Genomic DNA, 27,699 nt, shown 5'->3' with positions numbered 1-27,699 from the left:
ACAGTCCTATAGTTTTCAAAGCACCTTCACATCTAGTCTCACACTGATACCACCCTGTTATTTGAGGCTGATAACATCCCCAACAGACAGATGCGAGAAGGTGGATGGCATAGCCCCAGGCGATGGAAAACGAAGTGGTGGGAAAGGATCCAAGCCCAGGTGTCCTGACTACGGCATTCTTCTTGCCTTATCCCTGGTCCACAATCACCATGGAACCTAAGGAAGGAAAAAGAACCTGCCTGGGCTCCGTGGCAGACCATTACATCAGAATGTCTAAAGCTGAGGTACTGGCATGAGTTTTTGTTTTTGTTTAAGTGCCCCCGTCGAGTCAAATGTTCACCAAGATTGAGAAACACCAGGCTTCCCAGGAGAGCAGGCACGGGCTGCTCCACCCAGGGATAGCAGCTCCACCCGGGGACAGCAGCCGCGGTGCTGACTGCTCTTTGCAGCAACTGAGAGGACCGGGGGGAAGGGCCAGCTGCAACACGCATGCGCTGAATGAAAGCCAGTCAGACCCCACGCAGGGACTGCTGAGCTTCAGGCCCCAGGTCCATCCAGTGCCCAGAGCCCTCTAGGCCCTCTCCAAGCGTCCCACCTGCTTCCACCCACAGGACTTGTATAATTCAGGGGTGGGTGGGTGCCACGCGCTGGAGTTAGGGGTCCCCAGACCCAGGGCAGGAGAGTTTGGGCACTTCTGGGGACCCTTTCCTCATCTGTAAAGTGTAACTAACAATAGTGCCTGTTTCATGGATGCACAAGGATCCACTGAATGAATACTTTTGGGGCAGTGGCCAAGTGCTGGCCTTGGCCCGGGGCAGCCTAGAACACACCCTCCTGGCAGGACTCCATCTATTCTTGGGGATCTGGTTTTCCCGCACTCCAAGAAAGCTCATCTTGTGCCATTTCCGAAAGCTGTCTTGCATTCCAGCTACACTTATGTCACACCTGGTAAAGGGCCCGCCATCCCTCCGCCTCCCCACACTCACCAGATGGAAGGTCTGGAAGGTAATGGATTGGGCCAGGCCCCTGGGGAGCCCCTCCTCTGTGGGAAGGGCTCAGACTCCAGCCACAGGAGAGGGGAGTGACAGGAGAGGCCAGGCCCTGGACCACGTGCTGAGGAAGGTTAGGGGGCAGGGACTGTGGGCCTCGAATGCTGAGCTTTCTCCCCCCATGGCGCGTCACAAAGGCAGGGGTGGGGGTGCATAAGACCCCTGGAATTCACTGGAGTTGAGAGGCCAGAAGAACAGAGTGGCAGAGGTAGGTGAGCTCTGATGTGGAACTCTGCTAAGGAAACAGAACGCATTCTGTCTCCTTCCACAGTCTCTCAGCCTGCACACCTTGACAAATCACAGCACTTTGTTTCAATTGATATTTGCTGGTCTGGAGAGCAAATCATTTGGTCGCCTGAATTCTCAGTGGTGTCATCTTTATGAGTAAGCCAGTTAACCACAGCCCAACTCCCTTTCTTTGGGGGCTGAACAGAAATGTCTCACCCTGGGCAGGAGGGAGTTTCCTTTATTTCAGGGGCCAGACAACCCCAATCCCAACGTTTCCTGTTCCTTATCTCCCACTGCAGTGTTATCTGAATGTGGGAGGGAGGAAGCTGGACCCACGCTCCACGTCTCCCCGACCCCCACCCCATGACTCATGCTGCCCCTGTAAAGTGCCAGGCACGGGCTGCACGGGGACAGAAGCCTCACCTGAGAGTCCTAAGGCTGCACTGGAGGGTTTGATCTGGATTCAGGAGGTTCCCATTATTTCTTATTGCCATTTCATGAATGGGAAACGGAGACGGGGCCTTTCCCATTTTCCTAGGAGCCAGGGGCAAAGCTGGACGCTGGTGGGTAGGCCAACCTAGGCCAGGCTCCGCATCTCTCCATGGAAGACCCCAAAGACTCAAGCAAAAGACACACACTTTACTTTTCCTTCCTTTAATCTTATGCAAAAGGGACACAGGGGTTCAAAAATAAAAATTTCTCTTCCCCCTCCCCAAACCTGTACCCCAGCAGCTCCCCCACCACAACCCCCTTCCTCCCCCGGGGAAAGCAAGAAGGAGCAGGTGTGGCATCTGCAGCTGGGAAGAGAGAGGCCGGGGAGGTGCCGAGCTCGGTGCTGGTCTCTTTCCAAATATAAATACGTGTGTCAGAACTGGAAAATCCTCCAGCACCCACCACCCAAGCACTCTCCGTTTTCTGCCGGTGTTGGAGAGGGGTGGGGGCGGGGGCGCCAGGCACCGGCTGGCAGCGATCTACTGCATCCGCTGGGTGTGCACCCCGCGGGCCTCCTGCTGCTCATTGTAGAAGAGATGACACTCAGGGTCCCCCCGGATGGTGGGGGCTCCCTGGATCAGCTTCCCGGTGTTGGGGTTCACACACCAGCACTCCCCACGCTGCCCGTTCAGAGACATCTTGCACTGGGGAGAAAGGAGAAGAGCGTGGAGGAGCCCGCATCCAGCAATTTTCCTTCCCTCCCTCAACCCGGCATCCACTGAGCAGCCACCCCTTGCAGCTACCCACGCGCTGCTGGGTGGAGCTTCGCAACCTCAAATATGCGCCAGGGAACCTTGATGAAATGCAGATTCCCATTCAGGAGGTCCCTGGAGGGCTGGAAATTCTGCATGGCTAGCGAGCTCCAACGTGGCGCTGACGCTGCCCGCCCAGGGACCCCTCTGATTAGCAAGGCCATTCAGGACGCCCGAAGACGAAAAGACTCAGTCCCCAGTCTCAAGGGAGGTCCTATCCAGTGGAGGGAACCCAGCCTGCTGAAGCTTAGTCACACTGTAAGGTGCAAACCCTCATGTTGCGATCAAAATCAGTGTGTGCCAGGCACTGAGTGAGCAAAGACACAGCGCTTGTTCAGTTTCTAACAAATACAGTCATTTAATCCTCACAACCACTTTGTGAATTAGATGCCATCATTATCCCTGGTTTACAGATGATAAAACTGAAGCACAGATAGGCTAAGCAACTTGCCCAAGGTCACACAGCTGGTAAGAAGCATAGCTGAGATGGAAGCCAGGTATTCCCCAGGCATTCCCACTCCAAGGTCTCTGTTTTATGCATAAGCTAACTACTCCTGCAAATCACATTAGTTACCCAAAGACGCAGCAGACAGCCTGTTTTCCATGAGAAGTGATCGAGATTTTTTTCTTCTGAGCTCCAAATGGAGTTAGGCGGCTTACATTTAGAGGGCATGTACACAAATAGCTTTTAATACTAACTAATATTTAGAGGGTCAAGGTGCCGGGATGGTGAAGAGGGTGGAGGAGTGGTGAGACCCCTGGGCCATCAGCAGAGCCCTGTTCCCACCTTCTGGCTCCACACATTCACACTTTAGGTCAGCCCAGACTGCCATTAGAACCACCAGGGTAGCTTTATTAAATCCCAAAGCCCAGCCAGGTGTGGCGGCTCATGCCTGTAATCCCAGCACTTTGGGAGGTCGAGGTGGGCAGATCACCTGAGGTTAGGAGTTCAAGACCAGCCTGATCAACATGGTAAACCCCATTTCTACTAAAAATACAAAAATTAGCCAGGCGTGGTGGTGGGCACCTGTGATCCCAGCTACTCAGGAGGCTGAGGCAGGAGAATTGCTTGAACACGACAGGCAGAGGTTGCAGTGAGCCGAGATAGCGCCACTGCACTCCAGCCTGGGAGACAAGAGCAAGACTCCATCTCAAAAACAAGAAAAAGAAAAGTATGTTACGGGGAAAATATTGCATATGCACACTTGACTTTTAAACTGTGTATGAACAGAAGGTGGAAAGAGGAGGGAGAAGGGCTCCTGAGCGGTTTACTTAAACTTCATGTTCTCCAATGTATTTACAGTGTTGTTCTAGATGGCTTTTCAAAATCTTTCCAACAGCATTTCTCCATCCCTGACTCTTCATTCCCTGAGATACTTCGAAACCATGAAGGCAACTCAGCCAATGGTTGAAATCAATGATGGTGAGAGTGTGGCTCTCAGATTATCAGCCTCACCTGAGGCTTGTTAGAGCTGCAAACCTGACCTACCACGTGGCAATTTGGGGGCGGGCCCAGGAAGAGCTCCAGGTGATGCCAATGTCCGATCAAAGCTAAGATGCTTGGTTTAAGCCACTTCCCTTCTCCAAGAGCCTCCTCCTAACCCAGACTCCAAGTGAGGCCGGTGGGTGGTTGGGCGAGTGGAGCCAGCAACTGATCCGTCGCAGGCAGGGAGAAAAGCCGCACCCTCCCCGGCCTGGCAGCTCCAATTCCCATGGTGACAGGAGTCTGAGTCTCTCACTCAGCTCAGACCTCAGAGGATTATAGGCGGGTGGGGCAGAAACAAGCCACATCTGGGGCCCAGGGCTGAGGAGGAGACGCTCTGGCCTGGACTGGCCCCACACTCACCTGTTTGAGGTTGTACAGGCCATGCTTGTCACAGTTGGGGATGTGCAGGGAGTAGAGGTGCTCCAGAGGGCCCCGCTCATCCGGAAGGCGCATGGTGGAGATCCGCTCCAGGACCTGGTCCAGTTCCTGCTGGCAGGGAGTCTGCGCACACAGACAGCAGGAGACGCCCAGAGTGAGGACAGCAGGCCCACGAAGCACGCGCCAGGCGCAAGCTCAGGGAGAAGCTGCTGCACGGGGAGGGGACTTTCCCATGGTCGCACAGCCAGCAGGGGGCACAGGGACTTCTGACAGCCTGCCCGGGAATCTCCCTGCCATGCTGGGTGCCCCACCCCAGCCCCTAAAGAAAGTTGTATGGATGGGAACGTTCACTCCTCTCCTTGTTCTGTGACCGTGGCTTTCATGTGTCAGAACGGGCTCTACCTCCAAATATCGATCCAAGTGGCGGTCTCCAGAGTCTCTATGCCCCCACCCCATGCCCAAGCTCCATTTCTTTCCATAAAACCAACCAGGGCCAGGACCCAAGATGGCAGAACTGGGAAGGAAAGAGGAGAGGAGGTAGCTCAGTGAGAGAAGCATATGGCAACAAGAGTGACTGAGTTTCAGGCCAGGTGCAGTGGCAGGCACCTGTAATCCCAGCGCTTTGGGAGGCCGAGGTGGGAGGATTGCTTGAGTCCAGGAGTTTGAGACCAGCCTGGACAACATAGTGAGACCCCCATTCCCACAAAAAAAAAAATACAAAATTGGCCAGGTGTGGTGGTACATGCCTATAGTCCCAGCTGCTCAGGAGGCTGAGGAAGGAGGATCACTTGAGCCCAGGAGTTGGAGGCAGCAGTGAGGCGTGATGGCACCACTATACTCCAGCCGGGGCAAGAGAGTGAGACCCCATTTCAGGGGGGAAAAAAAAAAGAGTAAGCAAGTTTCAGGGACTCTGTCTTCATCTCTGGGATTCATTTTCTTTGTCTATGTTCCAAAACCGTACAGAAATGTGGAGGTTTTAGAAGGAAAGAACATCAAGAAACCACATGTCCAGTCTATTTCACAGCCAGAGATACTGATTGCCCCAAAGGTCACTATGTTCCACAACTATGTTTGTGGAAAGAAAGGTGCTTTGCCCACAGGTCACACCAGACGAGGGTCCTATTGGGATGCCCTCCTCCAGCTGAGACCCCACTTTCCTTGTCCTCCCACCCCTCCCACCAGGCCTGACCCTCACTGACCCTCGCAGGGGGCGGTCGCAGCTTCTTGGGCTCCTCCAGGCCGAGGTGATGTTTGCCACCCTTGCCCATCTGCCGGTGCTGCTCAGTGACCTTCTCCCGGAACACAGCCAGCTCCTTCATACCCGACTTGAGGGGCTTCCGGCCTGCACTGCCTCCCCCGCCCAACATGTTCATGGTGCTGTCCACGTGGTTCTCCACCAGGCCTCCTTCCGAGTGGTCATCGCCATTGTCTGCCGAGACAGGAAAGGAAGAAGAGCTCCAGGTCCAGTTTCCCAGAGAGACGTGCCCTCCGGGAGCCACCTGGACTGTAACGATGATGAGGGTGGAGATAACGCACGGCTAATGAGTGCTGATAGCCTGTCAGGGCCCGTGCTGAGCAATTTACACGGATGATCAATTTCAGCTTCACCCTAACTCTTAGGTGGGTACCACCAGCACCCTCCCCAACTTTCAGAGACAGAGAATTTGAGGCTCACAGAGGTCAGTTACTTGACCAAGATCACAAATCTGAAAAGTGATGGATTCAGGATTTGAACTCAGGCTGTCTGGCTCTAGAAGAATGACAGGGACCCTCTTACAGGGCTGGGGCAGAACAGAGGCGCACAGAGGGACGAATGTATTCGAAAGGTCCTGACCATGGAATGGGTTTAAGTCCTTTTTGGGACCCCCCAGATTCTCCCACCATAACCTCCAGTTTAAAGTTCTTCATTTTTGGTCTGGAAGAGCACCAATGAGTTGAGTTTTTTTAAAACTTGTGCCACAGACATCACTGGGCTGCAGCGTGTATGGCAAAGAAGTGGAAGGCCACATCGCCACCCAGAACCTGGTCCCAGCACCCTCCCTGCTGTCACTTTGCATTTGCCCACCTGGCCCCACCTGAGGTCCCATAGTGCTGCTCCGAAGCGGCTGCAGCTCTGCCCCACTGATGTTCCCTCGTTCCCAAGTCTGTCTATGCAGCCCACCCCAACCCCATTATACTGAGAGCACCAAGAACAGGGACTATGACTCCTTCCACTTCATAGCTTCAGCTTACTGCAGGGCACGAAGCTTCGTGATGTCTGTCCAAGAAGCATCCATGAAGTCCCCTTAGACTTTCTTCAACCTTTTGTGTGCACAGCCCAGGTGAAGGAGGCCTTGAAAGCAGCTCCAGCCTGCCACGGTCTCACTCTGGCTGACGCACGTCCAGCCAAGGGAGGCAGAGGGGATCTGAATCGCACAGCAGAGCTGTAACCGGGTGACAAGCCCCGGCAAGCTCCAGAAGGGCAGGGCCTCACACCGCCCAGCCCCAGCCCCAGCCCCTTGGAATACAGCAAATAGCCCCAGACCATCCCACCCAGAGCTGCTCTCCTGCAGGTCCCAACAAGATCTGGGTGGGTACAGAGGGGTGTTTTTCAACCAGTCTTGCACATTTTCTCTTCCCCATTAATGCATCTTCAAAAACTTACAGCCCTCAGAACACAAATGAATAACTCCTATTCTATACAAGGGTATTAACTCACTCACCAACTAAAGGAGGGGGCACCTCTTCCATGCCAGGGACAGCACCGGGTGCTGGCACTCCAGCAGCACCTGCTGTCAAGGCGTGTCCAGCATAGGCCCCGGCATATGGAGCATTTGATGGAGGTTTGCCCCGTCCCTTCCCCTCCCTCCGAGCCTGATAACTAATCAGTCTTCACTTGCAGTGCGGCAGCATCCTTTAGAAGCCAGCACGCCGTCCCCAGGGTAGCAGCACTGGCTAAAGGGGTGTAGTCAGGTTAAATCCCAGCTCTGCCATTTTCTATACCAGCTGCACATGTTCTCCCCTGCACAGACGCTCTCTGTGCCTCTACTTTCTTAACTGTAGGTTGCTGGATGATAACAATTCTTTTTTCAAAGAGCTGTTTAGAGTTATGATGAAAGAAAAGCAGTTAAAAGACGACTTAGGCCGGGTGCGGTGGTTCACACCTGTAATCCCAGCACTTGGGGAGGCTGAGGCAGGTGGATCACTTGAGGTCAGGAGTTCAAGACCAGCCTGGCCAACATGGTGAAACCCCATCTCTGCTAAAAATACAAAAAAATTAGCCGGGCATGGTGGCGCACATCTGTAATCCCAGCTACTCGGAAGGGTGAGGCAGGACAATCGCTTGAACCCAGGAGGTGGAGGTTGCAGTGAGCTGAGATCACACCATTGTACTCCAGCCTGGGCAATAGAGCAAGACACTGCTCAAAAATAAATAAATAAATAAATAAATAAATAAATAAATAAATAAATAAATAACGACTTGGAGCACAGAAATTTTATAGGCAGGTTGCTAGTGGCTATTACGCTACTGGTGATGACGAATGCCCCAGTTATCTACTACTTCAGCAGCATGGAACCCAACCGAGAACAGGGAAACCAAGGAAAGTAAGCTCTGAACATCCTCATAGCCGTGTCCATGGCTGCGCATGTTTAAATGTTGGCATTCTCCACTCAAGCCGAGGGGAGAGTCATCCCGTGAAGAGCCTTGACAGTTCACAACAGCGCTGCTCCAGGAAGCCTGGCTTCTGGGTGTCTGCTTTCCAAGGCTGCCGCGGAAGAAAGTCAACAAAATGGAAGGGACAAAGAAGGAATGCATGTGGACGGTGGCAAGAGGGATCAAATGGCAGAGAGGAAAGAGAACACTAAGAAAACAAAACACACAAACTCCGGGTACATTTTGTGCGTGGCAAACAATGAATGCCACACCCCTCAACGACCCCTGGGGATTTCCGTGTCTTATAGCCCAAAACAAGAATTACGTTGATGACGATGATCTTGGGACATCAAAAGGGCGAGGGAATTAAAAGTCTACCTATTCATCATTTTAAAAGACTTATCCAAAACTGTTGAACGTCAGAAAAAAAAATCGAAACATTTAAATGTATAAAAAACCTCTGAAACCTGGAAAATTCTTTTATTTAGAATGGCGATTCCCACAGGGGCTCTGGGGAGCCTGGGTTGTAGCATAAATGAAGCCAGCAGAGATTAAATTGTTCCAGCAGCCCGGCAGCCCAGCACCACCAGCAGGAAAAGGCCGATTTAGCGTGCACCTCCAGGCTAGGTTGAAGTCCTGCCCCACCATGTCTAATCAGACCCAGACACCAGCCCACAGCTTTCCTCATCCATCCTGCCCTGCCCCCTGTGCTCCTCCACATGGACAGCAGCAGACACCCAGGGGCCCAGAGAAGCAGGCTGAGTGAGTCCCCCTGCTCAGCTGCCTGCCAGGTTCCCAAGAATAGGGACACTGAGTCACCCCATCGTGCAGTACAGATTTATTCAGTGCCAGCAGGTCCACACCCTCCTAGACGGGTGGTGTTGGGGGGAGCAACCATGGAGAAGAGCCCCCCTTCCCTCTTCAGATGGACCCCAGAGGTCAGGAACAAAAGGGTGAAAGAGAAAGGCCGGGGAAAGTCTGAGATCAGACAAACCTGGACAACAAACAGAAGAGGTCAGGTTCACTCAACTTTCCATCTCAACACTAACCTCTAATGCAGCACACAGACGCCCGTGCAGCGCACGCACTCATCTCAGGCTCCCTGCCCCTCCCCTCTTTAGGCACCAAAAACACAGGAGGAGAGCAAAGAAGCTAGAAAGTCTTCCCACGCTCAACCCCTGCATCGGAACATAGAGAAGAGCCCTTTGCCTCCATCTCAGCTACTCAGGATCAAAATGAGAAAGATAAAATGAAGTGGGAACGTCCAGTTCGCCGTCACCCGAGCCCTTCGTAGCTGAGATCACCCTTGGCGTCACCCTGCTTACTGCACCCTACCCAGCTTTCTGCCCACAGCAGCAGGAAGGATTTCTGGAGACCTGGATACCGCATTCAGAGGGTGTTAGAGAAGACAAGGGCTCTGGAAGTCTGCCGGTACTGCACCCTGCCACCATTTCTGGAACTCTCCATTCTGTGGACACGAAGTCTGTGATGCTCAGAGGCTCACCTGGCTCTACCCTTTTGGGAAGTGGCTTGGGTGAAAGCAGCCAGTCTCTATTATGGCTAGAATGAATGACATGTTGTCTGGTTGGAGAAGGGAAAGGTGGCTCATGTGTAGCGCTATCCAGGAGCTTCTCAGAAGGCTCTGCTCACCCAAACTCGATGCCTGGAACATCCTCTGGGATCGGGGTCTCCACCTCAGCACTACTAATAGTGGGCCAGATAATCCTTTGCTACAGGGGGCTAACTGTTTACTCCAGATGTTGGGCGGCATTCCTGGCCTCTACCCACCAGAAACCAGCAGCACCCTCCCCAGGTTGGAACAACAAAAAATATGTATTCATTCGTTGTCAAATGGCCCCAGAGAGGCAAAATCGCCCAGGGTGAGAATCACTGTTCTGGAGTTAGGCTTTTAGCCCAACATCTGGAAGTTGATAGCCAATTGCTGAAATGGCTCCAGGCCCCATAAAAAGCTAGTCTAGCTCCACTATATTCCGCATCCACAGCTAAGACCCCTCCGCTACCCTTCCATCTGCAATCACACTAGCCCACAGTTTCTTGGGGACAGGGCACAGGGTCTTCTCTGGGCCTCCCAGAGGACTTTCAGCCTGCAGCTCCCCCTCTTCATTAAGCCCTCTTGTACCACAGACAGTGGCCAAAGAAGCATCCCTTGGCTGCATCCCAGAGGTCAATCCAACATTAATCCTCAGAAGAAGGCCCTCTGCAATCTCTGGAAACACATTTGAAAAAGGAGAGGGGCACACACAGATAAATGTGCATTTGGGCCTGAAGGCGCCAGGCAGGGCCAACTTGTCCATTAGGCTCTGGAGGCACAGTGTCTAGGACATATTTTTATTTCTATTAACATCAGAAAAAAAATTACTTTTAGATTAAAAAGTCTTAATATACAATATGAATATATTTGCACTTATTAAACAAGTTATAAAATATGGTTTTTTGTTGATTTTTTGTTTTTTGAGACAGAGTCTTGCTCTGTCGCCCAGGCTGGAGTGCAGTGGCATGATCTCAGCTCACTGCAACCTCTGCCTTCTGGGTTTGAGCAATTCTCCTGCCTCAGCTTCTCAAGTAGCTGGACCTACAGGCATGCGTCACCATGCCTGGCTAATTTCTGTATTTTTACTAGAGACGGGATTTCACCATGTTGGCCAGGCTGGTCTTGAACTCCTTGCCACAGGAGGCCCACCTCGGTCTCCCAAAGTGCTGAGATTACAGGGATGAGCCACCACACCTGACCGTATTAGTCCATTTTCACACTGCTATAAGGAACTGCCGGAGACTGGGTAATTTATAAAGGAAAGATCTTTAATTGACTCACAGTTCCGCATGGCTGGGGAGGCCTCAGGAAACTTACAATCATGGTAGAAGGCGAAGGAGAAGCAAGGCACCTTTTCACAAGGTGGCAGGAAGAATTGCCAAGCGAACGGGGGAAGAGCCCCTTATAAAACCATCAGATCTCTTGAGAACTCACTCACTATCACGAGAACAACATGGGGGACCCGCCCCCCATGATTCAGTTACCTCCACCTGATCTCTCTTTTGACATGTGGGGATTACGGGGATTACAATTCAAGATGACATTTGGGTGGGGACACAAAGCCTAACTATATCACCTTGTCTCTGCTAAAAATAAAAAATAGCCAGGCATGGTGGTGCACACCTGTGGTCCCAGCTACCTGAGAGGCTGAGGTGGGAAATCACTTAAGCCCAGGAGTTAGAGGCTGCAGTGAGCCATGATCATGCCACTGCACTCCAGCCTGGGTGACAGAGTGAGACCCTGTCTCTAAAATGAAAAATAACCCACAGATGTCATATGCAAACCTGGCTCCAGGTCCCAGGAGGCAGGGGGTCAACTTGGCAGTGTTCCCCCAAGAGGACAAAGTTGATTTCCTGTCCTGAGATGTCCCAACCTCTCTGAGGTGAAGGTCAAGTTTGTCCACCCTCACAGAGGCCACCTGGATTCAACGGTATGTTTCATTCCATTTCTTTATTGATCTCAGCAGTGCCAATGAACACGCCAATAAGATGAAGAAATCCACAGGCCTGGTTTGCTTATGCAAGGTCTTTTAAAGATGGTTTAACAAGACCATGCGTCAGCATCTGTTTCTTTCTCCGAAACAGGCTTCTGGACTCAAATTCAGTGGCCAGATCTGAACTCCACATCTTGAAGTAGAAGTCCAGGGAAGGGAAATGAAAGACTTGACTCGGCAGAGATCAGAAAGCACTGTAGGCTGAGAAAAGCCTTCATTCCTTGTTACTGTTCCCAGCCAAAGAGATTCAAACTCCAAAATCTAACTGCCTGAGTTGGAATTCAAGTTTTTACTACTGAGCTGTGCAGCACCAGACAAGTTCCTTAAGCTCTCTGTGCTTCCATTGTTCATCTGTAAAAAGAGGACAAACAGGATGCACCTCCTATGGGCCACTGGGAGGATCCAAAGAGATGCTGCCTGCATCTACAGTGAAGACCTGGCACACAGTTAGGCGCGCATGGGGTTAGCTCTTAGCCACTTCCATTTCCTGCCTACCAGGGAAGTACCCACATAGTGCCCCCTGCCCCAGTCAGACAAGGGCATCACACGTTACCAAGTTCCTCCCATATATCCTCTTATAGGCTGCAGGAACAATCCACAGGAAAACATTCCAGATGTTGAACTCCAGCTAGAGATGGAATTTGCCCTCAGAACAAAAATACCACGTTGTATTTTTTTTTTCTGCCTAAGAGAGTTAAGTTCAGAATAATATTTATTAAGCAACCACTTACGTATGCGACTCCATGGGCTATGGTGCAAAGGTCACTATAAGAAATGGTTCTTAGCAACCCAAATGATATCAATGGAAAAGGTTCATGGGCTTGGAAATGGTTGATAGAAACCTACAAGGCCCCTGAAGAGACTTTCCCTGTAGATTAGTAAGCACTAGCTCTTCTCCCCTACATAGCATCTGGGGAAACGGGTCAACACAGAAACAAGGGATTCCACATACAGTAGGTTAAGCTTTTCCAAAGAGAAGTCAGGGAGATGACAGACAACTCCAGAGCCATTAGTTGGGGGCTTGAAGGGCAGGGGAGAACTCCCACCCCTGCCTTGGGTAGATTGCCATACCTTTCTACCTAAGACCCCTAGAGGAGAGCTGGAGATGAGGAAGGCAGATGGGATGAAAAGAAATGGACTGTTGTCCCATTTTACAGATGGCAAACCTGAGCCCAGATGGACTAGCATCTGAATTCACAGGAGCAAACACAACCTCTGCCATATCAGCAGTGCTTCACAATTATCATGGGGTCCCTACATTGTCTTTTGGCCCACCCTTACTAATGTAGCCAAGGAGAGCAGCTGGAAGCTGACAGCCCAAGAGAAAGAGCCTTTATTGTTCACTTCCATGCATTCATACCCAGGTTTTCAGACTTAATTTTGGCATAGCCCATTTTTCCAATGTAATCCTGTTTGTTGCATCAGTGATCTCACTCATCAAACTCGTGTTCGATAGAAACTGACTCCCATAAAATCTCATTTTCTCCTAGCACAACGTTCTGACCTCAGTGCTGTATTTGGAAATTGGTGATTCCTGATCTAAGAGAGGCCTGAAAAAGCTTGCTTAGGAAACTAAGCCCTGAGAATCTAAAAGCACCTCCCTGGTCCTTCCTGCTCAGAGTGTGTGGCCTCGGTCCTTATCCAGACCTGGTGAGGAAATGAGAGCTTTTCCCTACCTAGAACAATCACATCTTCCTAACAGTTCAATGTGTCTCCCTTCTTTCTTCTTTTCTTTATTCTGAAGAATGACTTTCTCCTCCTATCTCATGATTATCTTGAAATGTAAGAGCGGGGTTGGGGAAGAGGAGTACCACAGAGATGATCTAAGGCAACCCTGAACCTATCATTCCTCCAGTGGTGTTCACCTCTTGCAACAGGTAATAGCATTCCAAGCCTTTCAAGAGTTAATTCTGAGTAATGGGCCAGGGGAATGAAGGCTGGCTGCAGCTTCCTGGTTCCACCCTAGCTGGGCAGAAAACTCATATGGCTCCGTCTTCGTTAATTTCTCCCAAAAGGCACTTAGCCTTGACATATGTTGGGCAATAGAATTAAATACTAACCACCATCCTCCTCCCCCTGCTCTCTAGACGACTCCACTAAGATCCGTAACAGTGGACGATTCATTAACAAACTGGAATGAGCAGTGAACACCAGCAGTCAAGAACCCTGAATGCCAGCACTGCCCCTTGAGATTCACTCACGAGTCAGAACCTTTAACCTCTCTGGGCTCTAATTTCTCAAGTCTGAAAAATGATATTAACAATTCTGCTAAAATGATGGCTGCTGTTAAACAGGACATGATATTTTTACCCCTCAAACTCTCATTTTGGGCAAAACCAAGCTTTAGAAAAAAATGTGTGGTGGCCGGGCATGGTGGCTCATGCCTATAATCCCAGCACTTTGGGAGGCTGAGGTGGGCAGGTCATTTGAGGCCAGGAGTTCAAGACCAGCCTGGCTAACACAGCAAAAACCTTTCTCTGCCAAAAATACAAAAATTAGCTGGGCGTGGTGGCGCATGCCTGAGGTCCCAGCTACTTGAGAGGCTGAGGCACAAGAATCACTTGAACCCAGGAGGCGGAGTTCACTTCTTGCAGTGAGCCAAGATTGCACTACTGCACTCCAGCCTGAGCGACAAAGCAAGACCCTGTCTCAAGAAAAAAAAAAAGAAAGAAATGTGTGGACAATCAATTTCTTGAATGGGTAAATAAAAGCTATATCGGCCATGTGAGCAGAAGGCTAGAAGGCTAGGTGATGTCTGATCCGCAGAATGGCCAAATGCATGGAAAAAATGAGTTATGAGAGAGTTCTGCCATATGATCTATTTGCATATTTCTTCTAAAGCTTGGTTTCGATTGCATAAATTCTATATATTGCTAAATATCAAAGCTCTCTGCCATTTGATGGAAGTCCTTAAGCAAGAATGAATTTGCCTAAATTACTTTAACTTTGTTTACAGAATTTAGGGGGAGGGACAAAGGGAAGGAGGCCAGGCAGTGGCTCATAATCACCAAGCATGCTCAGTTGAGACAGGGCTCATAAACACATCAGCACATACAGGAAACAGCTTTTGTTGGAGAGAATTCAAAGCCAGTCCTCTTTGGATGGCTAATGGTGGTCACCAAACTCCATCTATCATGTGGCCACTATGTTCAATAGCACAGCCCACCAACCGGCTGGGATTAGTAATTCAGGCCATGCTAGAAGTAGAGAGGGAGGCAGAAGTTAGGAAAAAGGAAGAGTAACATGGGGGTTCTATTTGTTACCTTTTTAGCTAAAGTTTAACCTGAGGTCCTGAGACTTTGTGGGTGAGTAACACTGTTCATGTGTCTTCCCCTGACTTTTTTTTTTAAAGGTCAGAGGGAGCAGTGGCCTCTCACACTGGAATTCTGAATAGTGTGCACAGATGTCTGTGACGGTATAAGCTGGCACCCAGGACACATTCCAGCTTGGTTAATGACATCCTCCCAATTGATCCTTCTATCTCCTGAGGATACCCAGTTTCATTCACTGTAAACTCCCTTCCTATTCCTTCTCACCCCCTGAGCCCTTCCTTCCTGCAAGGGAGCCAGCCATGCAACACCTGACATCTTTCCATCCTTCAGCAACAGACCAGTCACTCCTGAGCATGGTTTTCCAACAACAGGTGGTCCCTCCTCTCCGAGTTTCCTTTGTGGTAGTAAATGACTGCAAACAGCCTTTTCAGATGTTTCAGATCCACAAGTCCCCTAGGTTAGAAGACTAAATGAGTGCAAGAACTGGCCTTTCTCTTCTGAGAATCATCTCCCTCCACTTGGAGCTACCACAGGCCAATCGCCCAGCTGAGTGCTGAAGAGCTCAGTGACCTCTGTGTTGAGTGGCAAGCCTAAGAGGCACTGGCCACTGCCCTTCCACGGTGACAGAACACCTACAGGAGATGATGCAGCACCAAGGGAGGGCAGAGAGGCCCCACCAGGCTGATGAATCCCCTCCACATCAAACCACTCTGCAAACTCTTTTTGGATTTCCTTTGAAGTACCAGCTTCTGGGTTTGAAGTCTTGGCCAAGCAGTCCTAGTGTGGGAGGAAGGACTGAGGTTCGATCCTGACTTGGCCACCACCCCTAGGATTCTGAGTGATGCTAAGCAGGGTGTTGAACTTGGGCAGGTGTCAGCGTACTCGTGTGTAAATTCAGGGAATTAGACCAGGTCAGAGGATCCCAAACACAGCTCTTCATCAGAAATCATCTGACAACCTTGCTAAAAATAAGAGCCCTGGACCCCAGCCCCAGAAAGTCAGAGGCAAGGACTAAGGAATCTGTATGTTGAGTGATACCTCTCCTCTCAAGCTCTGGCATTGCCAGGCCCCCATGCCTTTGTGATTCTCTCTGTTCTGTCTGGGTTTCCTGAAGAACTTCTTGGTGAGGAGAGAACAATGCCTCCTCTTTTCAAGAGAGGTGGTCTCAGGTACACGCTTTGCAGAGACACAGCCTTGTGAGCTCATCCACTCATGGGTTTGTAAACATACACATATGCTTGCTTGGATACATGCAGAGGGGCCTCTCCTGGCCAGGCGTCATGGAGGTTTCTAGAGCATGCTCTCATGCTGCCATCTCATTTCGGGCTCCCCCCGAGTGAGCAGAAACAGCACAGCCTCTCCAGAGCCTCCCTGCGTGTGCACTCTCCAAAGGGCTCCTTTATAAACATCAGGGTCATTCCTGGAATTGCAAAGACCTGGGGAGGATCAGGGCTGAGGCAGACAGTTTGAGAAAACAAAAACATGCTCAAATTCAGCCAAGGTCCTCTGGGGCCCTGTGAGCCACGCTGTCCTTGAAGAGCCAGAGAAATTGATATCAAGATGGCAAACAGCACTATCAGCTTTCACGCCTTTCCATGGGTCCCAGACATCTCTCCTTGGGTTCAACTAAAGCCATCCAGGAACCTGGCAAGGTGACCTAGTTGCTGAGGCCCAAGTGAGTAGACTGTGCTTGATTCAAACTTGAACCAGGGACTATGGGAATGGGAAGAATGTGCCTGACCCAGCAATTCTACTTCTCTCTACATGTGCACAGGGACACATGTACAAAAATGGTCATTACAGCATTATTTGTAGTTGTAAAAACACTATTAGCAACCAGATCCAAAAGTCTTTCAACGGCTGAATGGATAAATAAAATCAGTAGGGTAATACAAAGGAACAATATATGGCAGTTAAAAAGAATATCTCTGACCTATGAATGTCAATATTAGATCTCAGACATCTAATGTTAAGAGGGAAAAGAAAACCTCCATGTACATTTTCAATTTTTTTCACAATATTGGACAATATTGGTCTTCTATCACATATATGCATATAGATGCAATATATGGAAACATAGGCATATTAGTCATCTATCATACATATGGAAATCTACTTAGCTAAGAAAGATAAACACTAAGTACTGCATGCTAGTGGGCTAAATATCAACCACTCACAGTTCTGGGTGGTAGACTTGTGTTATTACATTGTTCTTTGTACTTTTCTGCATTTTTTAAATCTTCTTTTAAAAAAGTCACCTCTCAGGGCCGGGCACAGTGGCTCATGCCTGTAATCCCAGCACTTTGGGAGGCCAAGGCAGGTGGATCATGAGGTCAGGAGTTCAAGACCAGCCTGGCCAATATGGTGAAACCCTGTCTCTACTAAAAATACAAAAATTAGACGGGCATGGTGGCGCACGCCTGTAATCCCAGCTACTCGGGAGGCTGAGGCAGGAGAATCACTTGAACCCAGGAGGCGAAGGTTGCAGTGAGCCGAGATCGCACCACTGACTCCAGCTTGGGTGAGAGTGAGACTCCGTCTCAAAAAAATAAAGTCACCTCTCACACCAACCACCCCTCACCTTCCTCATCAAGCAGAGCTGTCAGTAACCTCAAGTGTTCCTGAAGCCCTACTGGAAGAGGACCAAACAATAGTGACATGGTGGACGTCACCACCACTCTCATTGGCCAGGGCAATGATGTTACCAGGGTCACTTGTGTACCAATTAGAACCTAGCCCTGGGCTCCTGGCCAGTTCTCTATGCCATGAAGAATTTGGAAATGAGTCAGAAAGAAGACCCAAAGATAGCAGAAGAGGGTCACAGAATTAAGAAGGGGGAGATGAAGTAATCAAGATGACTCAGGCCTGACAACTGAAAGCCAAGGGACAAACCCATCCCAGTGCTGCCCCAGGGTGCTGAGTGGTGGAGGTGTCCAAGGACCAGGAAAACCCAAGGGAAGGGAAAGAGCTGTTCTGTCTCCCCAAGGATCAGAGAGAAAACAGCCTTAAACTAAAACAGGAGACATCCAAGTTAGAAGCCTTCCAAGAATTTCATAAGAAAGAACAAAACAAGTGATAAATTGCAGATGGGAAGAAATTGCACAGACTCCCTCTGGTATAACTTAGGAGAAACCTTTTGAGGAGGAAGAAGGATGAACAATATGGCTTCCAAGTGTCCAAAAGCCACTAGATTGCATTGAAGAAAAGGACTGCTGTAGGTGGGAGGATGGGCTTGAGCCTGGGAGGTGGAGGTTGCAGTGAGCTGAGATCGTGCAACTGCATTCCAGCCCGGGTGACAGAGTCAGACCTTGTCTCAAAAAAAACAAATAAATAAGGGCCTGGCACAGTGGCTCACGCCTGTAATCCCAGCACTTTGGGAAGCCAAAGCTAACGAGTCTCACCCTGGCTAACACGGTGAAACCCTGTCTCTATTAAAAAATACAAAAATTAGCCAGGCATGGTGGCAGGCGCCTGTAGTCCCCGCTAATCGGGAGACTGAGGCAGGAGAATCATGAGAACCCGGGAGGCGGAGCTTGCAGTAAGCCGAGATCGCACCACTGCACTCCAGCCTGGGCATGAGAGGGAGACTCCATCTCAAAAAAAATAAGTAAGTAAAACAAAACAAATAAAAAATTTTAAAAAACTTTAAAAAGAAAAGCACTGCTGGGTAAAGTCCTCTGGTAATTTGACCCAACTTTCTTCACAGCACTCTAGCCTGAGTTCATTGCCAAAAAGCTGTAGGTCTGTGCGTTCTCTTAGTCCTTCTAAGGATGGAAGCTTCCTGAAGACATAAACTTGATCTTAGCTTCCATACAGCCCTCCATACTTAGTGAATGGAGGACAGGAGAGAAGACATTCCATGTCCTCAATTTACATTTTTGGAAGGAAGACACCGTGCTTTTTTCTTCCAAGACTGAAGAAGGAGAAGCCTGTCCAACTTGACTCTCTTACTTTCGTAACTTTATTCACCATGAAGGGACTTCATTGTTTAACATCAAGCTCTTCCCAAGAGCCTTGGTCAAAAGACTAAAAGAGCTACCTGTTTATTTGCATAGGATGTATATACATCTCTACTGACTTGGTTTCTTTTTTATTCACCTTTCTAAAATGCTTTTCTTGTCCCCCTCCAGCATGAAGAAGCATGTGTTATAGGTGGTATGACAACTGCTTTATCATATGTTCTCCCAGCTGACACACAGCATATACACATTAGAAAAGGTGACCATCTGATATGGTTTGGCTGTGTCCCCACCCAAATCTCATCATGAATGGTAGCTTCCACAATTCCTACATGTTGTGGGAGGGACCCAGTGGGAGGTAATTGAATCATGGGGGTAGGTCTTTCCCATGCTGTTCTCGTGATAGTGAACAAGTCTCATGAGATCTGATGGTTTTATAAAGGGGAGTTTCCCTGCACAAGCTCTCGTCTGCCACCATGTGAGACGTGCCTTTCACCTTCCGCCATGATTGTGAAGCCTCCCCAGCCACATGGAACTGTGAGTCTATTAAACCTCTTTCTTTTGTAAATTTCCCAGTCTTGGATATGTCTTTACCAGCAGCATGAAAACAGGCTAATACACTATCAAAGAGCATCTAGCACTTGCCCAAGAGTACCCTGTTACATTAAGTCTTTTTCTCATTCTTCTGGTCTTTGCCTCACCATCTAGGGCCCATATCAGCAAGAGTGGTTAAGAGTCAAGGAAGGCAGTGAGCAAGTAGAACCATGAGATGGGATGGGAAGGACACATGCTTCTCCCACATTCAAACAACTCAGTTTCGATGATGCAGTCCCACAGCCCCACTCCCATAGTGTAACAAAGGCTGAATCCTACCAACCTTTCCCATCACCCTCCCCTTCCACTGTCCTCTTCTCCATCCCCATAACTCTGCTCTCAGATATTCCAGGCCTGACAAATTGAACCCACAGGATGCAAAAAGAAATTTAAAACCTGCAAAGATGTTCAGGATTGCTGGCCACTCTCAAACCAGCACAAGAAGTGTCTTGAATATAAATAAGTGTCTTTAAATAGGTCACCATGCTTTTCTCTGTCTTCAACTAAAGTTCACTAATTTTGTCTGATAGTATATCATATCAATCACCTTCCTTGGCTATGCTCTCATGGTTTAAGAGGCAGTGAACCAACCCAGAGACAACCAGCAGAGCCTCAAGTGGGAGTCCTAACTTCTGGGATATAAATGGGACATGGTTGGTCATTAAGCTGTTGGTAGAACCACAGGCACAATGGTCATGGCTGCCCCCTGGAAAACTCAAATACTGACTCCTCTCTGGACTCACTGAAGGCTTTCCAAAGCAAAGTGGCAGCTGTCTAGGTAAGTCACACTCAAGGGAAAAAGTCACACCTGCTAACAGGATTCTTGAAATGACCAATCAGAAAACATCCAAAAACAGGTTTCTGCCATTCTTCTGTTCTGTGTTTCAAGAATCAGAACGTGCACTACCTCATTTGATTATCCGAGTTTCTGTGCTACGTGGCTTGCATGTTTACCGTTATTATCAAGCAGGCACATGAGGTTGATAATTTCTTATCCCCTTCACACTTGATAAATGAGCTAGAGAACTGGAGGCCAACTGCACAAAGTCATGTAGCCAGTGGCCAAAACCAAGCCCAGGTTGTTAACCAACCAGATGGCACCTGGTCACTTGGCATCACCTAAGGAAAGACTCTCAAGCAAGACCTTTTAGCCCCAGGGCTTAATTTCTTCCCCTCCCCATCTCTATGGGACCCCATCTTTCCCCAGAAGTAGGCTATCAGTCACGTCAGCAGCCCCGCCCAACCGCAAAAGCCTCTTTGATCCAGTAAACCCGTCCTACCCCACCCCCTTTATCCTGCCTGACACACCTCCTGCCACTGTTGCTACAGCAACTGCTCAGCATTATCAGGAAGTCACAGGGGCAGGGCACAGGGCACAAGGGAATTGCCATTTTCATTTTTTTCTCGGCTTTGGGCATTTTAGAAAACAAGTTCACCACCCAGAGGCAACTTGGCACCTCCATCCAGAAGTAAAGACAATAGACCTAAAAGAAACTTCCTAGAGAGTGGCATAAAGGAACATTTTTGAGAAGATATGCCTTAATTACTACCTCCCAGGAAAAAGGAGCTTTTCCAGAAAGCAGTATATAATTCACTGCTTTTCTGCATGTGTGAGTCTGGTGAAATGGAGAGCTGGAAGAAGAATCTAGAGACCCAGACTACAATCTGGTCTGTGCTTGCCTTGGCAGTTGAACCTGAATGTAGCCTTGATTTCTTCATTTGTTAAGTGGAGAGAATTGAGGCTAAAACAGAGCTGGGGCAGGAAGTGGGAGGGGGGAACAATATAAAACAAACAAACAAAAAAAACCAAAATGAGCTTTCTGGTAGAAGCACACAATGTCTAGAAAAAAGCCATTTTGTTTATTATTGCTATATCACTTATTCTTTGAGGTGGCACCCTTTGTTTAGTGCCAATGACTGACTCTCTCCACCCGCAGAGACCAACCTGAATCCTTCCAGCTGAAACACCCCCCTCTTCTCAATTTCTAATAGAATGGAACACATTGAGTAGGCACAACTTCCTCCCTACCTCCAACCTACCAAGGACTTCCGGGGCTCAGTCCCCCTCTTCCCTTTGACTTCCTGGCTCAGACAGCTCAGTTCCTTGCATGAACACAGGCTGCCACACCTTCACAGTCCTCCACTAATTAGAAACCTCCCCAGGCTTCACTAGAGGCCAACTCCACCAGGGCCTATGGGCAAATTCCACTGCCCAGTAGCTGGTGGTTTGCCAGCCCCTGCCCCCTTCTCCCCAATCTTCCCTCCTGCCCTGCCTCCCAACAGCCAGGAAGAGATGTGGGGCTGGCAGCCAGAAGGGCCCCAAGGACTGCCAAGTGTCCCTCCCCCCACCCACAGAAAAAAGGAAAGAGAAAAATTCCTGACTACAGTCGCTCTGTATTTCTTTCCGGGAGAGCTGGCTTTTTGAGCAAAGTCTCCCTCTGAGTCTTGACTGACACCCAGGGGCTGAGCCAGCCCAGATCTTCCCTGGCTTTGTTAAGGAACAGGAGTGGCCGGAGAAGGAGGAGGGAAGAGTCAGGGGTTAGCAGCCAAGGAGGAGGAGAGGCATAGGGAGATGGTCCATTCTTCAGGAGAAGAAAAAAAAATCGACATCCCATCCAGCCTGCTCTTTGTGAGTGTGGAGGGTGGGAGCAGATGAAATTACTCTGGAACTGAAAACCAACACATTTCTCTGGACCTACTATCCCATCTGTAAAAGGGGCTTTTCCTTTCCTGCCTCCACCATGGAAGCCCTCCAAGAGTCTGAGACAAGTTTGTCCAACCTGCAGCCCAGGAGAGCTTTGAATGTGGCCCAACACAATTTCATAAACTTTCTTAAAACATTATGAGATTTTTTTTTGCAATTTTTTTTAGCTCATCAACTATGGTTAGTGTTAGTGTATTTTATGTGTGGCCCAAGATAATTCTTCTTCCAAGTGGCCCAGGAAAGCCAAAAGGTTGGACACCCCTGGTCTAACATGATCATCCACCCCAGATTCCCAGTGGCAGTACTGTGCCTTGTCCCCAGCCCTGATTTCACCATAAGTGTATTCTGACCCTCCGAGACTGAAGCATCTGCCTTCTCTGCTTTCCTGGGGCCTTGCCTCATTAGATGCTGGAAAAGAAAGTCTTCGGCATCATTGTGCACAGACAGGCTGCCATTCAGAGGGCTTTTTGGTACCACAGATGGAATCAGACATTAGGTAGAACCCCAGTACTCAGAAGACACTCCCCCAACCCAGCGTTTCTATGGAGAATCCATCAGCCTCTTGCAAAATGAGATGCTGCTCCCCAACTCAGGAGTAAACTCTGGAGACAATGTAGCAAGAAAACATCACTTTTTTGGAAAGAGCTTCCAGTTTCTTTGCCAGGATCAAGTTCAGTGCATTCTGGCATCCCAGGTTCGGAGATGTGAAAGGTCCATTTTCCTGGTGCAGGAAATGGGTGGCATCGGGGTCCTCACTGGCTTTGATGACTGCACAATTGCACACCCTTGAGCATGCCATATGTGCTAAATGTGCTAGGACCACTTGGATTCGCTAATACTTAACCCTATTATTCTGAAGTCTGGATCCTTGTAGACTTCCCCTGGAGGGCCATCTATACAGAGAGGACCTTCCCCCACCAGGAGATTTAGTCTCAGGGATTCTCCAGAGCTCTCTGGACACTGATAGCCAGAAGCCTAGGTCTTCTAGGTTGGCTGGCCAGGTGAAGGAGGAACTCAGCCCTGGGTTACCTGCTTATGAACAGCAAGGCCAGCATGAGAACCCACGTGTCCAAGCTCTGGGGCCACCTCTGTTCCCCATAGTCCCTCCAACCCCCATTCTAGACACTGCAGAGAGAAGCTCCCATACCAGAAACAGTCAGTCCTAGACCTTAGGACATGGGATCCAAAGAGCACTGCCCAACTAATCAATTAAAAATGCAAGCCTAGCCAGGTGCGGTGGCTCACGCCTGTAACCCCAGCACTTTGGGAGGCCGAGGCGGGCGGATCACATTTAAAACACAGTTTCATTGCCCTTTCCACAAGCGGCCTCGCTACAGCCCCGTGAAAGTAGGTTGGAGAGGTATGGATATTTCCATTCATAGGTGAAGAGATGGAAATCAAGTGACTCATCACCAAAATGCAAGAGCTTAGGTTTTATATGTAGTTTATAGCTTTACGCACATCTGCGTAGCTGACCCAATGAAGTATTATCAATTTCGGATTTACAAATAAGAAAACTGAGGCTTAGCAAGAAGAAATCTCTTACCTTGGGTGATTAGTACATGGTAGACCACCTGGAATTTGAACCTCCAGAAAGGAGTGGCGTGCCTGACCTTTCCAGTCTGGCTTTCATTTTAAAGGCTAGCTAACTGTCAAGGAGGAGACATCGCTTGCCAAGACTGTTAAGGCAGCTAACATGTACAAGAACCTACTATGTGTCAGGTACTTGCCATTATCACAGCCGCCCTAACACGCACCCTGGGAAAGAGGTAAAATCATTGCTATTTTACCAACAGGGAACTGGCATTGGAGGAAGAGCCTTACTAACTACTGAAGTATTAAGAGACGGGTCTGCAATGGAACCCAGGTCAATATGACAGCAAAGGCCAGGCTGCCTGCGCCATCGCCTGCTACCCAGCAGCTCTTCTCTCAAGAGGCCTACCCTGTGACTTTTTTGTCCCTCTTGACTGACCTCTGTATGCTGGCTACTTACAACTGTGAGGTCCCCAAGCTCCAGGACTTGTGACTCTCCATGGAGTCAAGGGAATCTACATCATTGAAATCTGGCACAAATTTACTGTACCCCATACATCACCTGCACATGGCAGCTGTCCAGGAACAAAATCGCTGGCCAATACGGTCAAAAGCTTTTCTCCGCCAACAGCCCAACTCCTTGTCCAGCCATGGAGGTAGAGGGGTGCAATGGGAAGGTACCCAGGTTAGCCTCTCAGCACTTTGGTATCGCTGAGTCACCCAGTGTCCACACCTGTGAAAAGGAGGTAGAACGGCCTCCCTCGCAGGGAGGTGGAAGACAGGAGACAAAGTAGGCACAGAAGCCAGTTCATAATAGGGTGAGGACAAATGCGAGCACCACCAATCTCCTGGCAGCTGCCTGCCATCTCAGTGAAATGCTGGCCAGGGACAGGAGAAGCAGAGGGGTCTAGAATATCTGCCAACCAGGTCACCAACTTCCCTCATGAATTCAAGGCAGCATCTCCCTCTTCTATGCCTTGGTTTCAGCAGAAGCCGCGCTAGTGCTAACCCTTATAGGAGAGAATCTCCATTCCCTGGCCTATAGGAGTCCTTTCCCTCAAAGGCCAGTCAACACCCTCCTCATTTAAGGATTCCAGTTTTTTCAAGCATTATAGTCTCCAGTCACCTACATAATATCCCTCTGATTGGAAGGATCTCTGAGGTTGAGACCACTATATTTTCCACACCATTTTTGAGCCCCACCCACCTACCTAGCAAGCAGGTGTTGTAGCTGAGCTGCAGTGGGAAAGGCATGGAAGGGAGAAGTGTGGGAGAGGAAAGAATGGTCTGCAGGGACCAAGAGGACAGCATGGACAAGGCAGGAGAGGGAAGAGGGAGTCGGGAACATAGAGAGAAAGGCTGAGACAAAATGCACTCCCCAGATACAGAGTTCCTTAAAAAATTCAAATAGGCCAGGTGCAGTGGCTCACACCTATACTCACAGCACTTTGGGAGGCCAAGGTGGGAGGAAAACCTGAGATCTGGAGTTCGAGACCAGCTTGGCCAACATGGTGAAACCCCATCTCTACTAAAAATACAAAAATTAGCCGGGCATGGTGGCAGGTGTCTATAATCCCAGCTACTTGGAAGGCTGAGGCAGGAGAATCACTTGAACTCTCTGGAGGCAGAGGTTGCAGTAAGCCGAGATGGCGCCATTGCACTCCAGCCTGGGTGACAAAGCAAAACTCCATCTCAAAATAAATAAATAAAAAGAAAAATACAAATGAAAATAACAATTCCCAGATACACAGACTCTTTGCAACAACAACAACAAAAAAAAAAAAAAAAAAAAAAAAAACACTAAGCTTTTTTCTTTTGGGTACAGTGTTTTAGTACATGGGAAGGACCAACAACAAAAACAGACGTGGACGTGGCCTCACAGCCCCTTTCTGTTCTGCTCCTCCTTCATTCCTTTCAGCAGCCCCCTGTACTGTCCTGCTAGGCATCGTAGGTATTTACCTGTTCTCCATTCCCTTTGGTGCAGAATTTTCAGAACTTCCTCATATCAAAATCGAACAGTTGTGGCCAGGTGCGGTGGCTCATGCCTGTAATCCCAGCACTTTGGGAGGCCAAGGCAGGCAGATCACTTGAGGTTCAGGAGTTTGAGACCAACCTGGCCAACATGGTGAAACCCTGCCTCTACTAAAAATACAAAAATGTTAGCTGTGTGTGGTGGTGCACACGTGAATTCCCAGCTACTCGGGAGGCTGAGGCAGGAGAATCTCTTGAACCTAGGAGGTGGAGGCTGCAGTGAGCCGAGATCGTGCCACTGTACTCCAGTCTGGGCAACAGAGCGAGACTCCATCTCAAAAAAACAAAGACAAAAACAAAAACAAAACAAATTGAACAGTTGTACCTCCCATTTTCTATGGGAATGAACAGCCCAGCCGAGAACCAACTGGAAGCCACCTGATGACTGTAGAACAGTTCTCTCCAAGTCAGCTCTCAAAGGTCAGATAATGAGTGAATGGATATGCTCCTACTTTCGGGTAACCCATGGCTTTTTTTTTTTTTTTTTTTGAGACGGAGTTTCACTCTTGTTGCCCAGGCTGGAGTGGAGTGGTGCCATCTCAGCTCACCACAACCGCCATCTCCCGGGTTCAAGCGATTCTCCTACCTCAGAGTCCCGAGCAGCTGGGACTACAGGCACGTGCCACCATGCCCAGCTAATTGTTACATTTTTAGTAGAGACAGGGTTTCACCATATTGACCAGGTTGGTCTTGAACTCCTGACCTCAGGTGATCTGCCCACCTCAGCCTCCCTAAGTGCTGGAATTACAGGCGTGAGCCACCGCGCCTGGCCAACCCGTGGGTTTGTTTTTTTTTTTTTTTTGAGACGGAGTTTTTTTGCTCTGTCGCTCAGGCTGGAGAGCAGTGGTGCAATCCCAGCCCACTGCAACCTCTGCCTCCTGGGTTCAAGCAATTCTCCTGCCTCAGCCTCCCAAGCAGCTGGGACTACAGGCATGCTCCACCAAGCCCAGGTAATTTTTCTATTTGTAGTAGAGAAGGGGTTTCACTATATTGGCCAGGCTGGTCTCTGAACTCCTGACCTAGTGATCCACCTGCCTCAGCCTCCCAAAGTGCTGGGATTACAGGCGTGAGTCACCACGCCCGGCCCCATGGCATTTTTATAGAACTAATTTCCAGCCCTGAGTCTGAAGGAATGATTTGCCTGAAAGTCTTAAAGCTCAGTACTGAAGTAGGCCAACAGTGAGTACTATCTAAGCCTCCCTCTTCCCTCTGCCTGACAGGAAACTCAATACTCCACTTGGCCAAGAGCCATTGTGTAGACAGACCCTCGGGAATACAATAGATGGGTTTTTCTCTGCTTCCAGGCTCTACTACCTATTCTAACCCAGAGATTCCTGTGCCCCATTTTTCTCAGATTCCTTAACATTGTTACATAGAATTTTTCTGTTCTCAAACCTTCCTCAAATATCTCATCTAAAGAAGTGGGTCATTATGACCACACAAAGGGACCTATGGCAGTAAATGTTTTGGGCGTATATGGAAGGCGAGTAGGGAAATTTCAAACAAAGACCCGGATTCCACAGCTTCCTCAAACTGCAGTCCACCATGGGCAATGGCAGCCCCAGGCGTCAGAAAGCACGCCACTTGCCTCACTGGTCCAGAATCTGTCCGGCCACACCCTTCAGAGAGGCCCTGCCTCCAAGGCCAGGGTGCACACTGCCACACCCTGCTTGGTCTCCTAGACAGGCGCTTCCCCATCTCCTTCTTTCATGAACAGTGGTGACTGGTGACTCAGGCAGCACTGCTTAGCAGAACTAGCGCTGGGAGTTCTGTCCAGATGGGGGGAAGGGAGGTGGAAGGTAGTGGTGTTAACAATCAGTGACAGTAGATCCCACTCATTTCCCTAGTCTATTTTACGACTTTGAACTCAGTATGCAAATTTATGCAAGACGAGATGCAAAGCAGTACTCTGAGCCAGAAGTCCCGTTGCTTTTTCCCCCTTTTTTTTGAAGCTGCACTGAACCACTGTAAATCAGTGCTCGCCTCTTCCCCCCTTTATTCTTCCCAGGCAACTGCAGATGCAGAGCCTCCCCAGGCCCGCC

At 49.4% G+C, this 27,699-nt stretch overlaps 1 protein-coding gene across 1 annotated transcript in view; it reads right to left on the bottom strand.

Annotated features, from left to right (window-relative positions):
- Positions 1 to 1,915: 1,915 nt before the first annotated feature.
- The window catches only part of IGFBP2 (insulin-like growth factor binding protein 2, 36kDa), a gene marked incomplete at its 5' end in the record, with an annotated part of 31,705 nt that continues 5,921 nt past the window's right edge, over positions 1,916 to 27,699 (bottom strand). The window contains 3 exons of the mRNA XM_011964566.1: positions 1,916 to 2,413; positions 4,368 to 4,508; positions 5,585 to 5,814. Coding sequence (XP_011819956.1) covers positions 2,249 to 2,413; positions 4,368 to 4,508; positions 5,585 to 5,814 — 536 coding nt within the window. The remainder of the gene's footprint in view (positions 2,414 to 4,367; positions 4,509 to 5,584; positions 5,815 to 27,699) is intronic.

The sequence above is a fragment of the Mandrillus leucophaeus genome, unplaced genomic scaffold (assembly GCF_000951045.1).
Source record: "Mandrillus leucophaeus isolate KB7577 unplaced genomic scaffold, Mleu.le_1.0 Scaffold70, whole genome shotgun sequence".
NCBI lineage: Eukaryota > Metazoa > Chordata > Mammalia > Primates > Cercopithecidae > Mandrillus > Mandrillus leucophaeus.
Note: the sequence above shows the minus strand (reverse complement) of the source record. Positions and strands in the feature narration are given on the sequence as shown.